Here is a 21,803-nt window from a genome sequence, read left to right as displayed (position 1 = left end):
TTGCATTTATTGGTTTTGTACTTCCAGAATATGCACTATCCCAGGAGACTAGCACTGATACATAATTATTTAGATTAAACAGAAACTTTCTTGTGTTTATAAGACTTTATTATTTTACTCTTTTTTTTCTTTTGTTTTTCCCCATCATATGATGCAGCTTCCATCTGAATCATGCAGAGGGGTCAGTACAGTCTTACTCTTCTTTCTCTTTTTTACTTATTTTCCCCTTAAGGAAATACAAGTCACTTGTAGAGTAAGCTGATTTTATGGGTGTTATGCAGAAAACCTGCAGGAGAATTGGGGTCCTTCCAACAGACCATCCCACCTTCTTACATCTGTTTCATTTTATTGAAATTGCTTAGTTCTTTTCTGTGTAGAAGATTGGTTCAGAGAAGCAGCTATGGTTCTCTTACCAGAAAATGGTTATAGTTCTGGCACTTACAAAGTGCCCATCAGTGCCCCTATTGTTGCTGTGATATCTCTTTTGTCAGGCTGCATGTATGGGGCAGCTCATTCTCATCCCTCTCCCCATCCTGTTCCAGCTGGTTTGCAGGTGGGAAGTTCTATGGCAGCTATAGGTTAAAGCAAAGCTAGAGATTTTGCTTTTAATCAAGTGTCTTTGAGACAGAGAAGATTTAGTTATGAGTCTCTATTGCTTGTGCTATATCCTGACCCTGTTTTCTGGGATAGCAAACATGGAAACCAAATTATTTCTTTTTCTTTAAAAACAAACAAAGAGACCCATATCACCACCACACCCCTACAATCTTCCTATTTCATATAATAATTTATTTGCTTGCTTATCAACCACCCTCACTGCCTAGATTAAAATCTCTTCTAAGCCCTATTATCCCACTGTATTTCCATCAGCAGGGGAGCAGAAAGAAGGACATGCACAGCAACTTGCTTTCAGATGTAATTTTTCTCGTTAGCAATGGCTTTTGGCTGTAAAATGACAGGTCTGAGCCCACGGGGATATTTCTGTCCCAGCTGCTTAATCATGTTGGACCAGCATTTTCCTGTGGTTGTGCCATCATTAGAAGTTAAGAGAATGTTGCTGGGATGCTATGGACTGGCAGGGTTTGTGTCCATGTTAAGCAGGCTGATCATTCTGGTTTTGAAAGGTCTTCTGCCTGCTGTTAACTTTCGTGGCCCCAGAGATTTTGAGGTAGGATGGGGGATGTAGAACAACTGCCATCTTTTCTTGCTATTGTTGCTTGTTATTTTTAAACTTCAAAAGTTTGATTCAGTTCCATCAATGTCATATTTTCTTAATATTAGTTCAGTTTAGGGGTGGGAATATAATTAAGTAGTGCTGGCTGTAAGGAGCTAGAAGGCTACAGCTGTTGCTGTGCCCACACAGACTTTTTAATTGAGCACTGTTTAGCTGATGAATACCAGATTTACTGTTTTGATAGTGCCATGCTTATAATTTGTAAGATAGAAGAGAAATTCTTTGACAGCCGTCTTCCCTCTGAGTCTGCAGCCCCAGCCAGAGGAACTCTGAGGGTACTGATGGGGAATGCATAGGGAGGATGTGGAGAGAGTACTTAATTATCTGGATAGTCCTATGTATGTCTGTTGTACGGAAATATTTAATCCTTAGAAGCTTTTGGACACTCTAAGGGGCAAGGGTTTATAAAGAGGAGGATTTGAGGGGATTTGGTTGGGGTTTTTTTAAGGTAAGTGGAAGAACATTTGAGTAATGACTGTCATGATTCATAGAAAAAAAGACATGGATAAGATGGAGTTCTGAAAAAGGGAATGGGAAAGTGTCGCTTTTCTATGATTTTATGTTTTCATTTAATAAGAAGTGTAAACCCAAGGGTTTGAGTTTGAGTAGGATGTTAATAAGAGCATTTCAAATGTTGAGGGATAACTGAAAACGAGCTGCAAGTTTTAAGGTATGTAGTTCCACTAAGGGGGATCCCACGCACGAGTCCTGAGCAGTGATTTTTTTTTTTTTTAGGCCCTTCTAGTCTGCATCTTATGTGTTTCCTTGCATTGTTTGTTTTTAATTTCTTCTTCTACTGATGCTGTTTTGTTGTCCTTCCCAGGCTGTGGAGCTGCAGGGCTGGGAGGCAGACCTGAAGCGACAAGAGGCCTTCTATAAAGAGCAGTTGGCCCGCATTGAGAAGAAGGTGAGGCTGAGTTGTCTTTATTTCTGGCCCCTGCAGGGGTAGGACATGGATCTGTGTGGATCCAAAAGACAGAGAACCAAGATGTGTTGTGCTGCAACCTGGAACTGTCAGCTGACAGTATCTTATCTGCCCCCCACCCCCTACATAAGTGATGAAAGAGCTGTGCAAATCTTTTGAGTAATTTGTGTTTGAAAGATAAAGGTTTTTTTAACTGGATGATATTTTAAAAAAGATTTCTGGTAGCTCAAACTCTATTATCTTTTTCACTATGGGATTTAGGTGAAAGCTAAATTGAAAAAAACAAACAAGTGCCCTGGTTTTTATTCCTTTTGTTAAAAATCCTTTCCTTAATAAAAAAAAATCAACCACCACAACATAAATTTTGCTATAAATATGAATTAAAGTTGTATTAACAATTTTTCTCTGGGGAGCCAAACAGTTCAAAGATTGGTGCTGCACTACACTGCCTGCTTCTTGCTGGATAAGCCTTTGAAATAAACATGATTTAAAGAGACACTGTCAAGCATCTTTTAAGCCTGAAATGACCTTTGAAAATCCATTTAGGGATTTGAATCTCTCCCCTAAACGTGGGATTTGCTTCTCTGTTTAATTGTTTACCATGATGAGTTTTTAAAAATTGATGCCATAAAAATAGGAGCAGCCATGCTGTTCCTTATGAAGTAATGTGTTCTTCACTTCCTGGCAAAATGAAATAATGTTATAAGTGGTCTTTATTTTTTAATAAATGTGGAGAATAATCTTCTCCAATTTGAAGCAATTAGACCTCCTGACAGGGAGTTGCATACATTCGACTTGTAGTTGTGTTATGTGACTAAAAAGAAGTGCAAACAATGAAAAGAGTGGGTTGTAAAGTGACTGAGAAATCAATCAGTTTTACTACCAATATGTAGCAGGATGGTGAGTATGGAACATGGGAAAATTGTAGATTATATAAACGGTAGGGAGCTGTTGGCATATCTATTCCTCTTTTCATTCCCTCCTACTGTATGGCTGTCCATGCTGCATTTTTTGAGCCATCAGTGGTAAAACATGCCTGTGAGCAAATTCACACGATACAATTTTGCAACTCTTTAATCTGTACAATTCATTAAAAATAAACTATTAAAACTACCACTCAGTGTTGCATTTGTATTTTAAATTCTATTTCTAGATAATGGGGATTGTTCAGTGAAATTGCAAACAATCTAGCAGCTATCGTTCTAATTATCACAGTTGTCCATATGTTCATACGCAAAGGGAATTTTTGCAATTTCTTGATCCCATGCTGTTTGCTTCTATTATGTTCTTCTCTCCAGGTCTGGTTTCATGAAGCGGAAATTACAGGGAAAACTTGTGAGTCTGTCCTTTATGGACAGTGGAGTGGGGAGAAGTCTGTGTCCAGGCTTCATTGTCCTCTTTTTGAAATCTTTTGTTGTCGTTTGTGTTTTCAAGTCCATGTCCCTTGCTACAGGGACACCTTTATAAACAATGTGATGGATATTTTAGTGAGGGATCTTCTTGGGGGAGTAAGGTGAGCTGCCCATAGTCCTATTCAAACTGCAGAGCTACAGAGAAACTATCTTCTAGTTGTTATGTGTACAAAAGCAAATAGATAAAAAGAACAGGTTTTCTTTCCTCTCTTGAAACACTGGATAGTTTCTGACCCTTAAAGACTAGCATTTTGCTGGTAATAGAAGAATGCCTCCAACTGTTAGTCTGGATTGGAGTGGGAGGTGGTGGGGGCTAGAAGGGAAAGGAGAGAAATGTACTTGAAACAGTGTAATAAAGCTTAATTGTATTAGTTTTGAAAAAGGTTTTTGATCCTCTCTGAGGATAATTTTATTCCTATAATGGTTGGAAAGATGGAAAATGTAGCACAGAACAATCTTTTTTATTAGCTGTTGCTTTTATATAATTCTGCTTTTATTTGTTGAATACACGCAGACCTTGACATTTATTTATATATTTTCCCTTCCGCTGTGCTCAAGCTTTCCAACTCAGGCTTAGATATATTTTTATATATCTATATAAGTGTATGTCAATATTAGAAAAAAGCTCTCAGTAAGAGGATGGTGGGAGAGAGCTCTGAAATAGAATTTTGCTTTCTCTGCTGTTTTAAGAGGGGATGGTCACTTGAGGTGTGGTCACTGGTAGTTCAGAGGTGTTTGGCTGTGAGTGAATGAATATGGCTCAGTGTGGAGTTAGCAAACTGAAATTTGTCCTTCTAAGGATCAGGCTATCGGGAAATCCCCTCTCTCCTCTCCTGCTGTGCCCAGGTTGGTTTTGTCCCCACTTCTGCATGATAACAGAATTCAGCAGTAGGAGATTTAAAGATTTGTTTTTGAAGGATGTTTTGAACTATTGATGTTAAAACCTCAGTACTTCCCAGTAGGATGCTAAGAGTAATTGTGTTCCATACTCCTTACAACATAAGAGCTGCTCAGTGAATCAAACACAGAGACTATCCTGTTCCCTCTGATAGTGGTCAGTTTGTAAAGGCTTTGAAGGAAGAAAAAAATCACCAAAACAAAGTGACAAAGAAAACTTTGGGAGAGCATCTTTGAGAAGAGTCTTCCTAAATGTTGTCAGTTGGAGGCAGACACATGCCCTGCTACACAAGAGTTTATTTTCATTCAGTATTTTTATTCACCGAAAGGTGATTTAGTGCCATTGTTCTTCTGTGCATCTCAGACATTTTTCCTGTAGCCCTGTTTAGCTCTGTGCCTCCAACATCATGTGGCAGTGTGTGCCACAGGTTAACTTGTATACTCTATAAATTCTCTGTTATCAGTTTCAAATATTTTTTGCATTTAATATCCTTTATGTGAAAGAGATAAAATAAATTCTGCGCATTATTCATTATCTGCAGACTTCTGTTCCCTCTTTTACCTTTCCATTAAACTGACCAGTCCTTACCTTTTCAGCCTCTGCTTGTGTGAATGATTTTTTTTCCAGGTTTCTCATTCTACTTGTTTTTCTTTTGGCTCTTTCCCCCTAGCAGCTCTGTCTTTGAGATATATTGACCAGAATTGAACTCAGTAGTTCTCTTGAATGCAGCAGATTGTGTGAATACATTATCCTTTTATTTTGTAATCTTTGAAAGAGTACTGTAATCTACTGGACAGAGCACAGAATTGGAAGGAAAGACCTGCTCATTTTCTAATAGCCGTTTCTCTTCTGGGAGTTTGAAACAATTATTTAGTCCATCTATCTCATTTATTCCATCTATATGATGGAATAGCTTATAATGGGAGGGCAAAGTGTTGTGAAACACTAAAGCTATAAAAATGCTAAAAAGGCTTTGCCTTTAGTTTTGCATGAGGTGAACTATAGGTGTACCTTATTTCAAACAGATCTTGAGAAATGCAGTTTCTCCAGAAAGTCTTATTAAAATTTTCACGGGAAAAGGCATGTATGAAAAAATAATTGCAGTATTTCAGCTCTTGGGGTTTTCCCTGCATCTTCTACTAAAGCACTGGAAGAAATGAGACAATGAGTGCAGCAGTTCTGTGTCACAGTAAGGATCCATCTAGTTCAGTGTGCTGCTCCTGGCTGTGACTGAATGTCCAGGGATAACTGTAAGAATTGAACTGATGGGAAAAGAAGTTGTGGAGTCTCCTTCACTGGAGACAGTCAAGGAGCATCTGGACATAATCCTGTGCCATGTGCTCTGGGATGACCCTGCTTGAACAGGGAGGTGTGGGACCAGATGACCCACTGTGGTCCCTTCCAACCTGACCCATTCTGTGATCAAAGCAGGGTTATGGGGTATTTGCCCCAAATGCTTTGACCATCCTGGCTAGTCATTTTTGGAACTTCTCCTCACGTATTTAATCCTCAGAGGGTTGTGAACCAGGACTGTGTGCGCAGTGCTTGCGATGCGGGGGGACCGTGAACGTGTGTGGCAGCTGTGTCAGAATCACTGTTTGGTTCTCTGTTTCTTTGTAGTGCCTGACACTTGATTTGCACTTCTGACTTGTGTTGAGCAAATGCCACACACTGCTGCTACTGGCAGCATTCCTCTGTTTTGAGTGCAGACTTGAATATATACAGTGGGTGTACTGGGATTAAGGCAATGCTGGGATTAGTTGCTGGGAATATTCTTCCCACTGCACCCTTCGTTGTCAGTGCTGTGTGTGTGGGAAGGGGTGGTGGGCTTTGTTCTGCCTGCAGTGTGGTGCATGCTTCTTAGAGATTATTTTTAATCGAATTTTATTGAACAAATTCCTTGCAGAGGATCATTACACTGGTAAAACCCTTCATCTTCCTCACTTTAACTCTGATAGTTTGTTGTAGTGTTTCTGTCTCTTGGGTCACATGTATGTTTTTGTTTTGGAGTGCCTGAAATATTTAGGTAATCAGGAAAATGAGAGGGAAAGGCTCCTTTGAACTGACTGTTTCTTGTATGACTGTGTGAGATTGCAGGGTTGGAGCTGGTGATACAGACATTCCATTCCACACCTGTGTTTCCAATGTGACTGTCTCATCTCCAATAAGTAATCCGGTAATGAGACCTGACTAATTTGTTATAGGTGGTTAAACTTCTAACACTGACTTGTTTCAGTAATTTTACATCTCATCCATGTAATTTGAATGATTTCATAAAATATGTGTCTTCTCTCAACTGTTTTGAATGAGGTTTTGTTCTGTAGTGTTCCTCTGGATAGAAAGAATGAGAGTTAGACTAATAATCCGTAGGGAGATCCTTAGACACACTCAACTTGAGAAGCTGAAGTTGAGGTTTTTTCATGCATTTATTTGTTACTGAGAAGCAGGGAGGGAGATGGAGGGAGCTTGTTGTAAATAGGAAACATATATACTGCTCAGAACTGGGATTTTTATTAGGGATTCTGTGTATGCTTTGTCCTGCTTTCTCCAAGTAGTAGAAAGGTCCTTTAAAAAAATACTGTAAGAAAGAAGTGCAGTCTCTCCTGGAGTCCTTCAGATGCCAGGAGATTTCACTTAGCATATTAGTTGTATACTTTCTCCCAAGTAAATATTTGTTTTACTCCTTTTGCTATTTGGCCTCTTGCTGAGTTTAACCTGCCAAAAGCTAAGGGCAGTGCTACACTACAACAAAAACACGGACAGCGCTTTGGAGTAGAGTAAAGCAGCAGAGAAAGGCTGAAGGTAATCTTGGAAGATAAAGTGAAACTCCTTGCTGTAGATGATGCCTCTTCTTTGTTTGGATTTTCCTAAGCTCTGGCTCCCACGTTATCTCTTGTTAGGCGGCTGTGGACTGCTGTGAGCAGTGGGTGCATTAATATGCAATGTTTTTCTGCTTGTAGTTTTTCAGAGCAGTAAGTAGCACAAGAGGTATTCATAAGCTGTAGAGTATTTGTGCAAGTGGGAAAGGAATGCATTGAATACATACCTTTTTTATTAATAAGGTTGACTTCACCTTTTTCTCTGCTTGACTTCACAAATCTTGTAATTTTGTGTGTGGCATTCATCTTGTTTGGTTTGTTTAAATTAATCTCTTTTTGCCCTTGTACTTCCCGTTTAATTCATGTTTGTAAAGCATTTAGGATGTGTAAAGAATGGGAGGCAAAGTTATTTTTGTTTGTTATTCCTATTGCCCTTTATTCTTCTTCTTGGAGCTGTCTCCCACTTTGGTGTGCCAAGGTCACCCCTACATGCAAGTCCACTGTAATTTCTGGTTTATGGCTGGTAACTTGTCTCAATAAAAAGTTCTGCAGAAAAAAGTGATAGAAGCCTGAACAAAAGCCTTCCAGAACAATACATTCATGTTGGATCTTCATCATCAATTTAAAGCAGACTGTGGGGCTGCACAAATTGATGTCACCTAGTCAAGGTAGGGAGGGATTTCTGTTGCAGGGGATGAGAAATCCATTCCTTGAGTTGGAATGCCAGGCTTGTCTGTATCCATGAGACCTAGGGATCACTTGCCTACCTTTGAAAAAACAAGCTGTGTTCAGGTGTTATCTCCAACCAAACCTTCTGCCCTCTCAGTGGGAGTTAAAGATTCAGTGCCCTTTGATAAATGAGTTGATATGTCCTGGCAGGTATCACTGACACCATTTGCTTTCTCCTGTAATGTCTTGGGGCTGTGTGTGAGCTATTGCCATGTGTGTAAGGGCTGCTTTGTTTGCCTCTAGTCACAGTCTTGCCAGCCACCAGCTTACTGCTCTAGCCAGTGCTGTGGGTACCTGGAGGAAGAACACCTAGTGTGAAATGAACTTCTGGTCTCAAAAAATGTGTTTCCCTTTCAGAAGAATTTCTTGTCCTCATCTCCATAATTGAATCTTACAATATCCTTTACAATTTCATTTTCATTTCTTATCCAATTTGTTCTATTCTCTGTTCATCCCCAGCTCTTCCTGCAAACCCTTCCTCTCACAAACCCACCAGTGCTTTCTTTGAACTTACAACATCTATGATCCAAAAAAGCAGTTTGCCTTTCAAGCCAGTGGAGCAGTACAGCAAAGCACCCAGTTCATCAAACTGTTGATTTAATCTTCTGAACACAAGAATAATCCCCAGTGTAGTTTTCTGAAATAGGTTGACAAGATCCATCCTAATCATTCAGATCACTTCCAGTTGCTCAGGTTGCCTGTCTGGGGCTGTGTGGATGCTGCTCTCAAGTGACAGTGGCTCTTATCAGTCTCCCAGGGCACAACCTTTGATGTTCAGAGAATGGAAGACCTGTCCTGTGCATGAATTAAATTTCTGAATGGGAACAAACTGAAAAGGGAACAAACCTGAAATCATCATCTGAACCAGTTCCAACCTTGCATCCTCTTCTCCTTTTCAATTTTTCTCAGACATTAAATGTCATGCTGGGGTAAGAGCATGACAGGGAGGGCAGCATCCCTGATTTCTGCTTTCTGTGGGCATCCATTAGGGCTGAAGAGCATCTTTAGAGGAGGCTAATGTTCCTCGTAGTCTCCCTGTCTGCAAGGAGAGGTTCTTTCCTTGTTGCTGGTGGCCAACGCACAAACTGACTTCCAGTACCCTGTGCTCAATTAACCCATTTAATGGCTTTTTTGCTGAAAGCTTGTGATGTTTAGTAGTTAATATACCTCAGTACACAGCTTTTAGAGATCAAATAAATTGATTGGTAATTTGATGAACTCGAAGAACATCTATAATAGGGTAACCAAAATGCGTTAGATGTCAGCACAGCCTCTCTGCCTTCTCTGCAGTGTGTATGTTCTCCCTTCAATATGTGTTGACTGCTGTACAGTACATTACATCAAATTACAAGCAGCCTCTATGCAAACAGCAGCTAAGTGTTTGCTTCCTCTCCAGCCTACACGATTAGTGCAGAGATGCATTTGCAGTCTGTGTGCTGAAGGGTGAACTGTCAGAGCCTTACGGTGATTTTGTTTCCCTGGCATTTAGAGTATCTTTGCAGAGGGAGAGAATGATGCTTATGGGCTGCTTCATCTTGGAGGAATCCATCCTCAGGCTCGACTTGTGAAATAAATGTGGCAATGTGCGGTTTGAACTTAGTGTCTTAACACTGAATTTAGCAGCTGAATTTAGATAACAATCTGGTATCTGGTCTCATCAGTGTATCACTATGAAGACTTGTTAAAGGCAGAACAAAAAGACCTAGAATGTGATCTTGTCTCTTTGTTAGAACTCAACACTGGAGCATTTGTCAAGTCTAGTCCAAAAAGAGCAAAACAAGAGGTTCTTTTGTCTTACTTCTGAGAGCTTTCCCCATTATCTAATATTTCTGATATCCTCCCTTGGCATTTCTTATTCAACCCAATTTGCCCTTAATTTAAATCATTTTCTCATTGCCTAATAGTTTAAATTTCAGATTCCTCCCTCTTTATGCTGTTTACATGCTTGTTTATAAGCAGAATTGGTATTTATAAATATGTGTATGTATATTTATATAGATAACACTGTTACCAGTAAAAGCAGTGCTACTTTTCTAATGGAAAGCAGCACTTGCACGCACCCCCCCCTTATCTCTCACCTGTTTTTACTGACGTGCAGTTGTACCTCAACAGCAACTACATCACCCTGCTGCAATAAATACCAGTGCTGCCTGTTATTTCTGTGTAATTCACCAACCAGTGTACAATTAATTTCTGGCCCTGTTATTGCACTATTGGCTATTTTATGAAGCTGTAGAGAGTTAGCACAGTGAATTGATTAAATGTGTTCCAGACCTTAGGCTGGATTCTGTGTGTCTGCTGGGATTTCGATGATTGAAGCTTGTGCTTCTCTTGGGATATTCCAGATTTAGACTTAGTCTTGGAAATTGGTTCAGGTAGACAAAACTTCCCTGTGTGTGGAATTCACTTGCATAAGAACCTGACTTTGGGGAATCTGAGATTTCTATTTCAGCTCACAGTGGTCCTTCCACATGTGGCAGGGAAAAGGCATTCCTATTGTGACTTAAAAATAAAGCCAACACCGGGATTCGTTTTGAAAAGGTCCTTAAAATTATGGCTCTGCCCTTACAGAATATGCTGTCATCATGTTAATGGAAAATATGGCTAATAATTACTCTATAAATTGACTCCCTGGAAGATCTCAAATTTGTGCTGAATTAAGTAGTCCAAAGATCAGACTTTAAAAAGGAACTACTCCATATTTACAGCGGCTGTACCTTCTGAAGTGTTTAGTAGTTTACTGTGGGTGTGTTAAATACATGTTTCATGACAGCCTGGGGCCACTTCTCTGAAGGTTTTTTCCCCATCTGCCAGTCATTTTAAAAGAAACATAAATAAAAGAGCTACTCCAATTTCTTGAGCATATAATGCACATTCCCCAGAGACCAGGGTGACTCAGAAGTAGCTTGTAAATAACATGTTCAATGTTTTTAGATAGATGTGTACCATCAGGCTCACAGTGAGGTCTTCAGCCACTGCAACCTGCTTTGCCTGTCGCAGAATCTCCTGGTTTCTTGATGATGAGGGGTGGATTTTTGTTTGGTTGGTTTTTGGGTTAATGGATGGTTTGGCCATACATTCTGCTGCCCCAAGGATGATCCCAGCCACAGTTTGCCATTAAACACCTTGCCTCAAATGAAGATTTCCTGGCTCGCCCATTTGCATTTTAGCCCCATTGTAAATAAATACGAAATAATGGATAATTTTGTTTTGTTTTAGTTAAAAATAGTAAATGTACATCTCATATGCAGTAGAACCATCTGGGAGTTGTACCCTGACAAATGTGGAAAGGAGGTTGCCCAGGTAGGTGTTCAGCAGTGGAGTGGCCAGCAGGTAAAAGATGTTGCCCTGCACAGGGGGCAGCAACAGTGAGGAATGGCCACAGAGCCAGGACACACTGAGAGGCTGCTGAATCTGTGCCCATCTCCAAGAGGCCACAGAGTGGGAAGAGATGGAAGAAGAAAATGTGGGAGCTGAGATAAATCTAAGCCTATGGTTTGAGAAGACTTATAATAACTAGGTTATTTTATGAGAAGAGCTAGCTTTTCTTTTCCTTCCCAATTACTGCAGTTCAGGTCTTTTAATAAGAAAACCAGCTTAATTCCTTCTCCTTTCTTCTGCCTCCCCATTCTTCTGAACAGAAGCCAAATTTTTTCTTTCATAATTTCACGTTGCAAAGTTGCTTTGAGCTTGCACGCCTGGGTCAATTGAGGAGTGCCTGGGTTGTGGATTTTTTTTCCCCCAGAGATGTCTCATGATGCACTGGATGGGACACAGAAATCATCTAATTTGCCCTGACATGCAGCAAGCTTTGAACTGCCTGGACTGTGGTTCTTGATCAGAGAAGATGACTTATATGAGCGTGTAAAAACGCTGTACTGTGTGCCTGTCTGAGCATGTATATGCATTTTTTTAACCTCATTTTTCATAATGGTTATGTATACCCCAGAATTTCCTTTGACTGTTTAGGGAATTAAATGTAGTGTATGAGACCTCTCACCTTTAGGTCATTTGTTGAGATGCAGCTTCCGCTGGCAGCAGCAAAAAGCCATTTTGCCTGATGGCTAATCACTCATTCGTGTGGCACTGAGAACTCTTCCTTCAGTTAGAGACAAGCGTTTGTTGCAGGAAGAACAAAAAAAATTCCCCCATAATAATAATGTCCTACCTGTTGATTTCTGTGATAGGCACAGAGTGTCCCAGGGAGGAACACGGCATTTGTCCTTGCTGGCTGAAAACAGACCAGTGCTGGGTTTTAAGTTTGTGTGTTCATTTGTTCTGTGGAGAGAAGCTTTACCTCCATGTCTGAAGTGTTTGTCGTGTTTGCTTTTATTCCCTCCTGTTGTTCCCCAGCAAAAGCATAATTCTGTCCCTTCTTTGTGTTCCTGTTGTCTGAGCTCAGGCTGTCTCTAGTTGAAGAGCTTGAATTTTTTGCTTGGTCTTCTCCAGATACAGCTGAAATACTGATCATTTTTTTTTTTCATGAGCCTGAAAAAAAATATCCATTTATAAAAAAACACTGTTTCCCAAGCCTCTTTTTCTTACAGTGTTTATCAGCTACAGCAACAAACCCCTGATAATTAGGATGCTTATACCAAAATGTTTCTTCTGGAACTTTAAGCCTACCTATATTTCCTTTTTGTTTAAGGCCAAGTTCAAGGTGTGTTGTTGCTTGTATGCAATAATCCTTACTGTCAGACTGTGTTTAGAGATTAAATTCTGAGTAGATTATCTTGCATCTATGGGTGCACTGTGCATGTGACATTCTTCCATTTATGTTCCTGAGAAGCCTTGACAGCAAGATGTTGTGAGATATTTCAGGTTTAATGTTAATAAGTAATTATTCCTATTATTGTTTAATAGGCTAAAAGTGAGACCTGCCTTGTTGCCTTTCCTCTGCCTGGATCCTGTGATGGAAGTTCCATAATTAAGCTGGTGGTGCCCCAAAGCTGTGTAAGGCCACGGGCGACATCCTGCCCCAGGGCTGTGTCTGGAGTGGTCTCTGCCAGAGTAGGGGCATGAAGGAGTTGTGTGGCTGCTCCTGCTCTCTGTGGGTGTTTGGTTTTCATGTTAATGTTTACAGCTTAATAGCCCCGCTGTGAAAATGCCTCTCTGCATTGATTGGAGGTCTGTGGTCCTTCTGGGCTTCTCTTTGGAGCCTTCCCTCTTTGCCAGCTGCAGAGGTGTCTCTTCAATGCCCCCTTAGGGGAGGCAAAACAGCTACATTAAAAAACAGGTGAAAGAGAAGATTGCTAAAAGCAGAGAGAATGAGACTGTCAAATGATGGAGAGGAAATTGCTTACAAATATTTTCTGATTTCTTTCTTATCCCTTCTGCCATCCTTTCTCCTTTGTCCTCCCTGTGGTTTATTTTTATCTTAGGATAAACATTGTATTTATTTTCTGTTTGCTGTGTGCCGAATTTCAATCTTTTGAATGGTAAAATACCTATAAAAAGACACTAGTATTCCTTTCTCTGGAATAACTGATGCCTTGCATGGCAAACTAGAGGTTATGTGACAGTGATATTGTAAAGGCAGGCCAAAGGAATCTGTGTTAATCCATTTTCTTTTTCTTGTTATCAGTGTTTCATTTTATATTTTATTTTCCTTTCTAAATAATCATCAATATTTCTTTGTAGAAATAGTTTAATAACTTTTTTTTTTTGTAACATACATTGTTGCTTTATAATGTTTGTCCAACTATCACTAATAAGGGAGAATGACATAAAGTTATCCTTTGTCATACTATTTTTGAACTGTGGAGCTGGGAACATTTTCCAGGTATTCATTAATTGAGGTTTCTAGCTCACTGGAAGATAAGTGAACATTGTCCCCATTTTAAAAGTGAGACCTTAATGCTTAAGGTTAGTATTTTCTATAATAGCTTTTTTCTTGTCACTTTTTGGTTATCTGGGTATGGTGTATTTCTTCAGATGTGCTGATTACCCATAAGTTGAGCTTGAAGTTTTGAATAATGAGCTCCTGAGCATCTCCAGACAGAGCAGTGAGCCAGCAGGCACTTCTGAAAGTGTGGATTTGTCTGTGTCATTAACCGTGTACAGTGACCTGTGAAGTCCTAGCAGTCTTTTTGGCTGTAATCATTAAACCAGTCTCTCCTACAGGATAAAATGGGAAGAGAGCCTGCAAGCACAGTAAGAGAACCTTGACTGAAAATACAAATATCTTCAGAAAATGCTCTGGGAGTAATAGTAATAAAGAAAAAGTACAGTGGCAAAATAAATTGCTGCTGATACAATTTTTCTTCCTCTCTCAAGTTTGCCTCTAGTATGGCAGATTTTCTCCCTTCGATAAATAAATGCAAAGATGGGAATTGCTGCCAAAAACTGTCACATTTCTGGAACTTTCAGCCCCTGATTATTCACATTAAGCCTCTCCCCCCACCCCCCAGCAGTACAGTATTCTGAATATGTACACCCACCATTCTGTCAGATCTGTGCAGTCTGTGTCTGGTTCATCTTCTGTGTCTTTGATGTGCTCCATAACGTAGGCAAAGAGAGGTCTGATAGTCTCTCTAAAAACCTGACAGTTTGTGTGACAATCTGTCCACGAATCCACAGGCTCCTTGTCAACCAAATGAGCCTTTGAATATCAGAGGTTTCAGAACAGCGCTTGCAGCATTGCATATGCACCAAGGGGAGAGTACAACAGGCTTCCTTGTAACCTGAGAGATGTCTGCGTTTTCCTTAATCATTCCAGGGACATCTCATCATTGCTTGTTGGCTGCTTCTCAGCCCCGCACATGTCGGGGTTATTTAGCAAAGCTTGATTTACTGGAAACTGCACGTGGAGAATAATTTGTAGTTGGGGGTAGAGGAAAAACCCTGGGAGGGGGTGGAACTTCCAGGCTTTGGCTTACTTCTGCTTTTCAGTGGTTTTTTTGTTTGTTTCTTATAGTGACTCTCTTCCCTTTACCCATGCAAGTGTATGGATGTGATGCATTTTCTTCAGTATTCTCCAGTTCTCTTGTGCATCATGTTGCCTTGAGTTTCTCTATTCTGCCTTCCTCTGGGAACCCAGTGTACTGCATTCCTTATCTACCTGTTGTGTAAAAGGATGGGGTCATGAATTTAACTCAGCTTTTTTTTTTTCAATTGGGACAGGAACTGTTAACTGAGACAGCTGCTGCAGTTTATAAATGGGACTTAGGGATATTCTCAGCAGAGAAAGATGGAAGTTTTAGCTGCAGTATGACTGTCCGAGGTGGTGGGAGTTTTGTTGGAGGCTCTGTCAAATACCAGCTTTGGCATGATGGCATTAAATCTTAGCTAAAATGTTCCTTCCTTCCTTCCTTCCCAAAATAAACTCCCTCCTGTGACAGGCCTGACAGGGGAATGTACTTCATATCTTTTTTATTGTATGACAACTATTTGATGCCTGCCAATTTTGTTTGACGGGGTTTTTTTCCCCTCTTTATTCCCCCTTGAAAGTGCTGGTCAGCCTTTGAGTGAAACTTCCGCCTGCATTTCTTAGCGCTCTTGATATTCTGGCAATTTCCTTCTTTCTTCTCTGTTTCCCTTGGCATCGATTTCTCTGCATTCCTGTCACTCTCTCAGGGACAATGCCCAGTTGTTTGAGGCAGCATCCTGTGATCCCGGAGCTCATCCTGATTGTGTGGTGTATCTGCTGGTAGGGCCCAAGTGCCCCTGCAGGATGAGTTGTGCAGCTGCCCAGCACAGGTGCTGGGATTTGGCAGGCAGTGCTGTGCCCTCAATGCCATGGGCACCGCGTTATCTGCACGGGTCAGCCACATGCAGGACTCCTCTGAAGCAGATGCTGAAAACTCTTGATGTTTAATCGATGCCTGGGAAGCCTGTTTACCTGCACTTGTCAGGTGTAATTGATTCGGGCATTTACTGTGAGTTTCTCACCTTAGCTAAACTTCCAGCTGGGAGGAGAGTGGGGTGATATTCCCCTACAGCAGTACTGGCATTCAGCTGGGCCTTTCACAATGCTGTTGCTGTCCTTTTCAGAAAGCCTGAGTTACCTGCTGGAATTTTATGGCCTTTCTCTTTGAAGCTGCTTTTACTTCCCAGAGTTTGTTTAAAGAATTGGCAATGCTTTGTTTGTAGTCTTTCAGAAGGGTGTGCTTTAAAGCAACCTCATATAAACACAGTGTTTCTTTCTCTTTTCCCTTCTTCCCCTTTTAATTGCTTCTGTAGTATTAATTTTTTTTTTGCTGGTTGCCTTTCTGACTTGAAGATAGCATGAGGCTTTTCTGCCTGCTTCTAGTGAGGCACTTGAAGCTTTTGGAAGTCCCTAAAACCATTTTGCTGTGGGGTACCTCTTTTTAATTAGACTCTTCCCAGGGTACCCTCATAGACAGTCTGACTCTGGTGTGGGATCGCAGCCTGGGACTGTAAACCCATTTTCACTCGGATGGAGTATCTCTGTGTGGGACCCTAGATCTGGGAAGTCCTGGGATGCATATTTTATTTGAGTTGCCATGTGCTTTAGGGACTGTAGCTTTACCTTTTTGTACCTAGTTTGTTATCCACGGAATAAACGCAGCCATGTTCCTTTTCCCCAGCTCTGTCTCCCTCGAGCTTTGTAGAGATAGGTGTTCTGTGGGATTTTATCTTTGAGAAGCTTTCTAGATATGCTACAGAATTAATATTTTGCTTTCAACTCAGGATAATATTGCAGGCATGAGAAGATCTGTTCAAAGAGTAATGTACTTCTGCTCCTGACTAGTTTAACTTGCCTGTGTTCTTACAGTGGACACTACTCTCTTTATGCTTTCTCTGAATCTTAATCCAAAATTTATGATCTCACAGCTTATTGCCGAAGGAAAGAATAGAATGGAACAAATTCAATGCTCTCATTTCATTATTGGTCTCAGCGGGAGGAATGGATGAACCCACACATGAACAGCAAACAACAGAGCTGTGTTTAGAAGTTGGCTTTGGCTGAAAAAAAGTCTTTCTTTTTTTCATATCAGCAAGCTGTTTGTAGTTCCTTGCATCTTTTCTCTGTTACCTTTTAAGAAAAAAAGCATATGAATTTTCAAAAAAGCAGTTTAACCCTTAACTTCTGTGCCCTAGTGATATGCTCTATAGGCTTGTTTCTCTTCCTTATTAATTGGGTTTTATTTTTATGTGCACTTGATGGGAAAGAGGAAATGTGAATGAGCTAATGCTGATACCAGCAAATGGGCTGAGCAGAAACGCCAGAGGAGTGAGCTCAGGAGGTGAAGAGATTGTTTCTTGCAGCATATTCTGAAATTCCTGAACTCCCTGTTTTGGACCAAAGCTGATAGCAGTGATTGAGTGGGTTGATTTTAACACATCCATAGGGTCATCCAGTGAACAGATTGGTTTGACTCATCTGCCTCTGTACCTGTGGGAGAGATGCAGGTACACGGGGCAATTTTTCAAATCTGTTAGGAGCCGCTTGCGTGAGACTTCCGAGTGGTGAGAATGGTCAGCCTGATCTACAGCGCGTGTGAACCAGTGACCTGCTGAGCTGGGGAGCCTGGGTGCTCCTTTGCTGCCCCGAGGCACTGCTGGCAGCAAAGGTGGCTCCCAAAGCTGCCACTGACCCATGTTCCTCCGCAGCTTCCCGGAGTTCCTCATGGCAGCAGCTGCATCCATGAGGATATGTGTGCTGCCTGTTGCCAAGAGTGTGCAGGCAGGCCACAGTTGTGCTGCTCCTCAGGATGGTGTGAGGTCTTATTTCTGGCTTCAGAAGCAGCTGGAAGCAGGAATTTGAATATCTTCCAGATGACATTTGATATGTAAGAAGTAATCTTTGCTTTCCTTACCTGTTTCTCTCAGAAATTTGCGGTGCCCTTGTGGGGCACACCACGTATTGCCCCGCTCACAGCACTGCCTCTTGTGCTCTTTTGGGTTTGAGAGGGGCTTGCAAAGGGCATTTTGCTGCAGGCTGGTGAGTGTGGATGTCAGGAGAAGGGATGGAAGCAACACGTCTGTCAGGTGCGAGGCAGATTGTGCCATCCAATCTCCCGGCTGTCGTCTGCAGCATTTGTCAAGGCCTCCACTGCCCTGCTCCGTTTCATCAGAGCTATCACTGGCATTCATCTAGGCTGGCAGCATTTCAACAGCTGTTAATCCTCTTTGTATCTCTAAACACTGTGACCACTGACAAGCTTCTGTACTCTGAGGTGTCAAAATATCTCAAGATATCTGTGGTGATGGTGGTTGGGTTTGTTGGTTTTAAATCAAGACCCCTTCTGATCTATTGACCCAAACTGAAACTGATGGAAAAATCTTTGTCCCAGTGTCAGGTTTTTAATGCTGCTGCTTGATGTTCACAAATCATTTCACCTGAAATCTGATTAATTTTGATTTCCTCATGCTTGTTTTGCTCAGTTTTCTGTTTTACATGTTACTGCGAGTAGCACATGTTTCACTGAAGTTGTAAGGAATGTGGTTTAATGTCAGTGTGAGAATGAGCTGGCAGGGTTTTCTCTTTATGTTTCAATTACTTCCCCTCCTGAAATAACCCTGAGAACTCAGTCTTCTGCTATTATGTTTTCTTATTTTCTTTGCTATGTGTTCTGGAAAGGGCCTGGGCAGTGTAGTGAGGTGTAGTAGTGAGTGTTGGAGTTTCTCTGCATGTTTGCAGCCAAGGAGGAATGCTGAATTAAAATTACTCCAAATTTAGCTTGAAGTTTTAGAATTGATTCCCTTTGGAAGGGAATTTTTAGCACAAGGGTGTTTTGGAAGAGTGGAGAGCAAGGGTATAGCAGCAAATCTGTTGTAGAAAAACAGCAGGGTAAAGGAAAGTGGTTCTGTTGCACTTTAGGCTCTTGCTATGTGTTTTTACAACTTCTTGGTGTTTTTATTATTTGCTACAAACCATCATTTAATAGCAGGGAAAAATTTTTCAAACTAACATTTCTTTGCTTAGTTTGTTTGTCTTCTCTGGGGAGCTCTCTCCCCATATGACAAAGCTCTGATGTTCTGAAGTTGACTCCCCTTAGGCTCAGCTTTATTGAGAGAAGTGAAACATTTTAGGTGGTTCATTCATTCTTTCTGTGTCTTTTGTTATTTGAGCCCTTACGGTGTCCTTTGGTCGTGTTTTTAAACTTATTTCTGCAACTAGGACTGCCAGGAGCTTTATTTAATAATAGTTGAGGTCTCATGTTCAACTTTTTCTTTGTGAGCTGCCATTTTATCTCAAGCATCAAATAATGTGAAAGTAAATTAAAAGCAGCGTTCATGTCTTGTAATTTCGTGTGGAATGTTCTCTCTTTTACTGTACCGCTGAATATCGTTTTGTGAAGATAAAGGACTTCACCAAGACTACAGGCAGCTCAGACTTTGTTTCAAGTGCAAATACCACACCTTGATCCTGCTGAATAGCCCTCGTGTGGAGGCGACCCTGCTGAAGCTGGGGGAAGTGCTCAGGTGGTTCCTGGCTTAGCTCCTCATTTCCGACTATATTATAAAGCCCTTGAAAGTTCTAGGCCACTGGAACGTTCTCTCCTGCCATAGCATGGTGGGTAAACTGCTGAAAATGAAGCAGATCCAGTGTCTGAAGTAGTATAGATGAGAATACTTGGAAAATTATTCTCTGTTAGTAGAAGCCCTAGATCACAGAACCTGCTGTGTCTGTGCCCATGCTGAAAGGCCCCTCTCTTGCCCATTTAGCCCATTTGTTGCTCATTTAATGTTGAGGACAAAAGGGAATGTGACTTTTCCAAGGCTGGGAAAGGTCTAAAGGCCAAGGAAAATGTATTTTAAAAATCTGCTTGTTGAACAAACTCAGATTTAAATGGTAGCCCCCTGTTTTTATTACTTGGGGAAGCATTTAAAGGTACTGATTCATAGCATTAGAAATATTGATCTATTGGTTTTAGAGTTTTTGGAGGGGAGAGGTCTGAACCAGCAGCAAGAGGCCCAGTTGGATCATAGAGAAAAATGTTTCCTTTTCATTTTTAAAACTCAGCAGCTTTATCTCAGGTTGATGATGTTCTATGCCCCTCCTCAATTTTTGCATGTTGCCTGGTGGTTGCTTTGAGACCAAGTCTTTCCTCCTTCTCCTCACTGAGATTCTTGCCTCTGTTCAGGCTCTCACTTGCCTGCTTTTAGCAGCTTCAGAATTCAGAACTACAGCCTGGATTCCTTTCCCAGCTATTTTTGTCTGTGCCCAGAGCTGATGTTGTTGAAGATGAGCCTGACCGAAGTGCTGGGCAGTTGAACTCTCTAATAAAGTAGGTAAGGTTGTGCCACAACCACTTTAATCGACAGCACATCCAGCAAATGATTCTGTTGGCTGTTGTTACTTTCTTCAGGTGGGTTAAACGCGACCTCATGCTGGGTCTCACGTACAACATATTTGTTCCTGTTTTCCTCTCCCACTGCTGTTTCACTGCAGAGTGCTGCAGGCTAATAGTGTCTGATGGGACTACTTCCTATTGCCTGAAGAATGTTTAAATTTGCTACCTTGCTTTCTCTTTTTCCCACTTTCTCTCATTCTGATCTCTCAGATCCAGTCCCTTTGAGAAATCAGACAGTATGAAATATGAAAATTGCTTGGGTAGTAATTGGAGAAATGGTGAGACCTTTGAAGCCCAATGGAGATAACGCTTACATCTACTTATTCTCATTATTTAATTTTTAATGGCAGATTTAATTAATGAAGCGCAGGTCTTGTGGTTTCATGTGTGAATAAGTAACAGCAGGGAGCTGTAAGTCATGAGGTCTGTTTACGGGCCAGAAAAAAAGGCACTATTAAAAGCTGAACTTTTCAATATAGGAAGGAGAAAAATGGATTTAATAGCATTGAAGTTTGACCACTCAGTAACAAGTAAGTAAACAAAAACATTAATGATAATTTGCCGGTAAAATGCATTTTGAATTGGTTAGTCCTTCATGATTCCTCAGTTTAAATCTGTCTCCTAGGTCAAAGTTTGAAAAAGCAAAATCTGTTCTGTGTTTCTTTTGGTATGTAACGTAAATTTCAGGCACTAAAGATAAAACGCTTAAATATAGCACCTTGAAGCCCAGGTTCTGAAAACCTTTATAAACCTTTCAATTAGCTGAGCTTCACACAGCTTCAGAGATACAGGCAGCTGTTATCCCTCACTTGCAGATGGAAAATGGTGACTTGCCCAAGATTGCACAAGTGGCAGAACCACTAATAGAACTTGAGTTATATCTGTCCTTTCCTTTTTCCAACCACTGAACAGTATGTGTTGGCTCATCATGCACAGGACCAGCTGCATTTATGAGAAAATAAATGAAGAAGGGCAAGAATAGTATTCTATATAAAATGACCAAATTTGGAGAGAGATGAGATAGCAGCTCGAACTGGCCCTAAATGAATAGCTGTCCTTGCTTTCAATACCATTTTGTCACTTTTTTTGACTGATTATTGCATATTTTCTGCTTGTGCCTTTTCAGAGTAAGAGCCTTGCAGATGAGCTTTGAGCGAGGCGGTTGCCAGTGGAGTCCAGCGGCTTTGCCTGAAGCAGCTTTATCAGTGGTTTAGTGACACGAGACCTTGTAGTGCACTCACTGGGGGAGTGCAGCCCTTCCCTCCTGCTGATTGTGCCTGGGAGGCTCCTCAGTGCAGCCCAGAGGAGGAATTCATCCTCCACGTTCAGTAACTGAGCAGTTGTGAGCTAAAACTCTTTCTATGCAAGTTCAGGAGAATTTAATGAAAACCTCTTAAGCCCAGCAGCAAGACACTCAAGACTTTGTTTGGCAGTGCCTTAACTGAGACCTGATATGCCTCCCTATGTTGTTAGAAGGGAAACAGACTGCATAATTTTCTTTTAAAGAATAAGTAACATAAGTA

The 21,803-nt window shown here is 41.0% G+C and overlaps 1 protein-coding gene across 1 annotated transcript in view; it reads left to right on the top strand.

The window, feature by feature from the left end:
- The window catches only part of CHCHD6 (coiled-coil-helix-coiled-coil-helix domain containing 6), a 109,120-nt gene that overhangs the window by 35,052 nt on the left and 52,265 nt on the right, over nt 1–21,803 (top strand). Inside the window, 1 exon segment of the mRNA XM_053989106.1 lies at nt 2,058–2,141. Coding sequence (XP_053845081.1) covers nt 2,058–2,141 — 84 coding nt within the window.

The sequence above is a fragment of the Vidua macroura genome, chromosome 13 (assembly GCF_024509145.1).
Source record: "Vidua macroura isolate BioBank_ID:100142 chromosome 13, ASM2450914v1, whole genome shotgun sequence".
Lineage (NCBI taxonomy): Eukaryota > Metazoa > Chordata > Aves > Passeriformes > Viduidae > Vidua > Vidua macroura.
The sequence above is the reverse complement of the archived record's forward strand: the minus strand, read 5'-3'. Positions and strand labels throughout refer to the sequence as shown.